Here is a 6,000-nt window from a genome sequence, read left to right as displayed (position 1 = left end):
AGTTAGAGGGTTGAGACAAACCATTTAACATTGACAGCGGTGCTTAATATGATCAGTTTCCATTTATTTATGTAAAACCTTCATCCCAGAAGAAAAAAATAAATGTTTGCTGTAACTGATTATAAAGTGTGAGCTGGAGTTTGGCTACACTTTTAGTGTAGCTAAATCTGCTAGTACATCTAACAAAGGGGTCTCTGTTGCTCCCTTATCCAGAGTGGGGGCACTCTAATACAAGAGGTGTGTTACTGACCAGATTGCCAGATGAAAACAGACAAAAGCCTAAAAAAAAATAAAACGAATGCAGCCACCACATCTAAAGTATTGGATATGCTTTTGTTTTTGGGTTTAAATACCACTTTAGTGTGTTCCATGATATTAATATTTGCACTGGAAATTGTATTCCTCTCCATTCACAGTGGGCCCAAAATTTCTGGTGGCTGCCCTGATGCTACTTGAGCTTCTTAAGGAACTAGGTTCCAGGACATACCTTACAAACATTTCATTGCAGAGCACCTTGTGCTTTTTCGAGAAAGGTCATTGGCTTGAACAGATTACATTTAAATTCCAAAAGAACCTTTTTGATGGTTTTTGTTCAGTAAGTTCTTTGTTGTACCTTCTTTGTGTTCTTTCCTTAGTTTGCTATCATAAGTTGATTAAATACATAATGGGTTTACTTTTCAAATATTTGAAGTACTGTATGTAAAAAGAAAATAGACAGCTGAAATACAAATATGTGACCAATTTCACTTGGCAAATATTGTGTTATATTGTTTAGCCACACTTGAATATACTTACTTTCCTTAACTGCATTTACAGTAGAACAACACAGCTTAGTCAAACACACGTTCCAATCTGTGACTAGATAGTGAAGCAACAGTAGCATGAGGCTGTGCCAGCACTTTCTCTACCCATTTTGTTTTTTTCTATTGTCACCTATTCATTTATTTTTAAAAGAATAAATTAACTTGGTGTAAGTGTAAATCCACATTGTGGGCTCTGATGCCTTTCCCTCATTCCTTTTCCCATCCTGTCCCTGCTCTGCTTTACAGCCTGCTCCAAGCAGCAGAGCCTCTAAAAAAAAATCTTCATAGTTGGACATTGCCCCGTCATGCATGCCATGATCTCCATTTGCTTTAATGGACGTTCGTACCCTTCTGGATCCAGACTTTAAGAATGGAAATTGTTGCATCGAGAAGAGCAGGATCTGATGGTGAAGTTCTTTTTGAATTGGCTGTGCAATGCTATGTATCTACATAACAAAAATCTGGGTGGGCCCGATGCCTTGTCTGAAGGGGGGGGATTACCACCACCTTTGAGTACAATAAAAGCCTGCTTACACTTTGAATATCTTCTGAGCATCCTTTTTGTTTACTTTTACAGTTCAGATGTGGAATTTCTTCAGACAATACCAGTTTTTGGGAGCAACTGTAGTGACCTGCTTGTTACAACCAATAAGGGTTTGTCTCTCCTGCGCGGGCAAGATTTGGAACAGAAATGGAGCTTCCCTCGCAAGAACATTTATAGGTTTGCATTATTTTACAGTAAAGAGGAGGTCCAGCTTCCTTCAAAAAAAATTAAGTCAGCAGCTACAAATACTGTAGCTGCTGACTTTTAATATTAGGACACTTACCTGTCCAGGGATCCCGCAGTGTCTACACCCCAGCCAATTTTTCCATCGGCGCTCTGGTGCTGCCGCCACCATTACTTGTAAGGGCAACCGAAAGTGAAGTCTTGCGGCTTCACAGCCAGTTGCCTACTGTGCATGTGCAAATAGAGGAAAGGCGGGGGGGGGGGGGGGGCGAACTTTCGGGTAATCTGGCCGCTGCAAGATCACCTGGAAGTGGGATAGGGTACCTGGTGCAACAGGTGCCCCCCTCTCCCCCCCCCCCCCCCCCGAAAGGTACCAAATGTGGAACTGGAGGGGGAAGGAGGCAGATAAGTGGAGCTCTGCTTTAATTCTCTCAGAAGTGTTCCTTATTGCAAATATTGTTTCGTCATTTCTCTGTTGTTTTTTTTATAAATAATAATTTCCATTTAAAGGCTAAGTTCACCTTTTAGTAAAAATAAAAAAATAACATAAATGCAAATGATTTTGCAGGTGAACACAAGTATGCATTTAGAACTATTTTACACTGGTGCCTGCAAAACTTTGCACCCACGATCAGTGGCTGGTGATATTTCAGGCTCCTGCAGACACTGCTGACAGTCCTCTGTCCATACCTCTGTCCGTACAGTTACTGAGCTGGTAAGCTATATATTTTAGCCTACTAATCTATCAGGATGGTCATCAGCGCACTCATAGTTCATTGAGAACTACAAGCCATCTGTTGCGATGAAAGATGGGACTTGTAGTTCATTCATTCACAGATTCCTGTGAATTAATGGCAAGGCTGTGCGGGTGGAGCCCTGCACAGCCGCACTGTTTTTTGAAACTTAAAAAAAAAAAAAATCATTTATTAAATCTTTAGAACATAACATCCATCCGACCAAATACAAAAACAAAAGCAGAGGGTGAAGTTGGTACAAAACATGTCATCAGACTCTGAACGTCAAAGCAGGAATGACAATATACAGGTATAGGAGGACAATAGAAAATAACTAAGGAGAAATACAAAAAACAAATACTAAAGTGTCCCGGGTAATAAAGTAGACATCCGTGTAAGTGGCGGTCCACTGGGAGTAATCAGCCAGCTCTGCTAACAGGTCTTGGATGGAGGAAGTATATACTTAAACGTGTGGGTCCCCGTTTCCGGGTCCACCAGGATCAAGCCTAGGCCAGGACCCCTCACCCCATAGGGATCTTGCTGTGAGGGGGCTGACCGAGGAGTTCCCGAAGGACCCGCGAGGTTAGCCCAGGAGGGTCCGCTGTCCTGAATCCCAAACCTGTAAAATGCTAGAACCGCTATGAGAAGTTGAATTTAACCTAGAAAAGTTGCCATAACATGGGCAGAAGGAGGGCAGATCCTTCCAGCCCAAACTCTGGGTGGGAGCCCAAAGCAAAGGCCAAAATAGAAAAAAAAATGAAACGTATGTATAATAACAGGGAAAAAAAGCAAGAAAACCTGAACGGTTGGAATGACCAACTGTCATACAGTTCGCTCCAGATCAAAATGTGGGTCAAGGCGACCCTGCAACAAGGTAAAAGTAATAGAGGAAGTCAGAGCGGGAGAGTGAAAGGAGAGGAAGGAGAGAAGGAACAAGGGGGTGAGGAGGAAGGGAAGGGTAGGAACCTTTGCGGAAGAACCTGGTTTTAGAGGGATTGGGGGGTGAGGGACCTTGAAAAACTTCAGGGTAGCTGCACTGTTTTTACATTTTACAGCGGTTGCGGGAAGAACCACCCCCTCACAATGTAACATGGAAGGGAGGTGATAATCATGTTACACCCTAAATATGGGTGTAACATGTTCGGAAGGTAAACTTGGCCTTTAACTATAAATGTAACTCTTTCATGAGTTAAATGCAGATTTATTCCTTTTCCCCAGTCGTCTTCCAGGACAGCCCTTGAGAGTTGGAGCTCCTCCCATTGCCACAGGAAGCACATTGCCCATTCAGTTCAAAAGGCAGTCCCTCAAGCCCATGGTCAGTCTTTTGTGTGTCATCCGTCGGAGGAGCATGTTGCTGAGGGACCAGGTGCAATACAAGGAGGACTACATCTCTCAGGGCTGCCTGAAGGGAAAGGAGACCTGCCAGGGGGAGTCCTATCCTGAAAATGGTTCTCTGGTAGTCCTTAACGCCTTATGACCTGAGTACCGTACAGCATACTAGAGGCAGACCCGTTGCCCTCCCCCTTCCAGTGCCTGGTGAGGGTCAGTGACGTGATGGCACAGGTTTCCCCGGTGTGTGTAAGGGAAGTCGGGGGAGGCAGCAGGGCCATTAGTGCCTGCCCCTGTGGCTGGTGCAGCTCTTCCTGACTGCGCCAAATGCCTCTGGGCTGGAGACGCCATATGCGTCACTTCTGGCGAAATGGGTGGCATCATTGCGTGCTGAAACTTACTGGTCTTTAGGGTGCAAGGAGCATACAAACTCCTGGCCAGCGTTCAGTCCCCAGAACACTCCGGGCAAGGCAGGCACCAGCCAAGCACAGGTAGGCTGCTGGGCAGACCGTTTTATGCTTTCTGTATCATGAAATGGGGGTGAACTAAGGAACCCCTTGGTGGTGGATTCCTCACTGTCCCAGAGAGTGCAGCAGTGGTCTAATATGTAGCATGGGTGTCTCAATGGGGGAAGGCTTGATAGCCAACGCCCCTACCCATTTCTGTGTTGCAGGCTAAGGAGACATACAGGGAGGACAAGCCAGGCCACAAGAAGTGACCTAATTGTGGGAATAAGCTCTCTTCAAGCTCTAATGGAGCTTTATGCAAACAATGCATTGCAAACCTTTTTCTCAGGTCTTTTAAGGATGAGGTAGTCTAAACATTGAAATCCCTCAGGGAGCTAATTTTGGATGTAAATCCTCAACCAGTAGTGCAGCTGAAATTCCCTCTTCTCCAGGCCCTACAACTTCTAGCGCAGGGGAGCCCCAAAGAGTCGGGAAGCAGAGCCTGGCAGTAGTTAGGCCTGTATCTTCTGACTCCGATTCAGAGCAGGATGAAGACCAGTCCATAGCTAGCAAAACTGCAAAATACAAATTGTCTCTTGAGGTGGGCAATACAATACTCTGGAAATTAACGAAGAAGGAGAGCAATTATCCAGAGATGACAATGTATGAGGGCTTGGGGGGAAAAAGAAGGCGGAAGTTTTTCTGGTACATAACATACTCTCTGACCTTATTTGAAAAGAGTGGGTGGAGCCAGATAAAACAGCATTGTTCTCAAATTTTCTAAAAAAAGGTTTCCTTTTGACGAGAACCCAGAAGCCGTAAGAAACAAAAATCCCAAACTAGATTCACCACTGTCTAAAGTCTCAAAGCAGTCTGATTTAGCTTTTGAGGACATGGGGCACTTAAAGAGCCGACATAGTCTTAAAAAGGGCCTGGGATTCGGCAATGGCAAATCTAAAGCCAGCATTGGCCACAAGATGTGTTGCTAGGAACCTGGAATTTTGGCTGACACAGCAGCAAGAGCTATGGGTCACGGGTACCTCAGGAGGAGAACTACAAAAAATAGTTTCCTGTGCGATGGGCTATATAACCAAATCCGTCAAGTTCACAGCTAAGACTGTTGCACTCTTGGTAGCAGCCAGGTGGTCAGTCTGGATGAAGACTTTGGGAGGAGACTAGGCTTCCAAGATGTGCCTGTGCAGTGTCCTTTTACGGGGGACTTGGTATTTGGTCCAGAGTTGGACACCGTCCTGGAAAGAAGACCTTTCCCACAAAAAAAGAGGAATTTTCAAAAGGTTTTTTATCCTTTTTAAAAAGAAGCCCCAAAAAGGGATAAGGAGTTCAGACCAAAGAAGCATTGGTCATGACAGAAAGGTAAAGAGAAGGGAGGTATTCTCTTTAACAGTCTCGGTCAGAACCCAAAACCGCAGTGACGTCAGGCTTCCAGTAGGAGGGAGGCTGAAGGGGTTTCTCCCACAATGAGTGTCGGTAACCTCATATTAAACATCATAAGGAGGGGTAATGCCCTGGAGTTTCACAGAGATCCACCCTCCAAGTTTCTTGTTACAAAACTACCAAGGGACGCGGAAAAAGCCAGGGCCTTACCTTTACTGATCAGGGGAAATGGTGGATCAAGAAGTATTGGTACCAGTCCCGGTTCAGGAACAGAGGCACAGTTTTTATTCTCACGTGTTTGTGATAAAGAAACCTTCTGGAAAATTCAGACTAATTATGAATCTCCAGCCCCTGAACTTATCCATCTAATACAAAAAGTTTTGCGTGGAGTTCATTTATTCAATAAAAAATCTTCTGCAGAAAGAAGTCTTCATGGCAACTTTGGATCTAAAAGATGCCTATTTGCATAGTCTGATAAGGGGAAAGAATGTAAAAAATTATTTTGTCTAGCAAATCAAATTGGGGACAAGATTTATCACTTCCAGTGCAGAGCACTTGCCTTCTGT

At 44.4% G+C, this 6,000-nt stretch overlaps 1 protein-coding gene across 2 annotated transcripts in view; it reads left to right on the top strand.

Annotated features, from left to right (window-relative positions):
• Positions 1-6,000, top strand: part of FAM234B (family with sequence similarity 234 member B) — a 178,789-nt gene that overhangs the window by 147,204 nt on the left and 25,585 nt on the right. For both annotated transcript variants that reach the window (XM_077452516.1, XM_077452515.1), the window contains exon 8: positions 1,381-1,524. In XM_077452516.1, the coding sequence (XP_077308642.1) occupies positions 1,381-1,524 (144 nt within the window). The remainder of the gene's footprint in view (positions 1-1,380; positions 1,525-6,000) is intronic.

Source organism: Lithobates pipiens, unplaced genomic scaffold, assembly GCF_037356315.1.
Source record: "Lithobates pipiens isolate NorthernLeopardFrog02 unplaced genomic scaffold, aLitPip1_a1.2 Scaffold_23, whole genome shotgun sequence".
Classification (NCBI taxonomy): Eukaryota; Metazoa; Chordata; class Amphibia; order Anura; family Ranidae; genus Lithobates; species Lithobates pipiens.
This window is presented reverse-complemented; position numbering and strand designations above follow the sequence as displayed.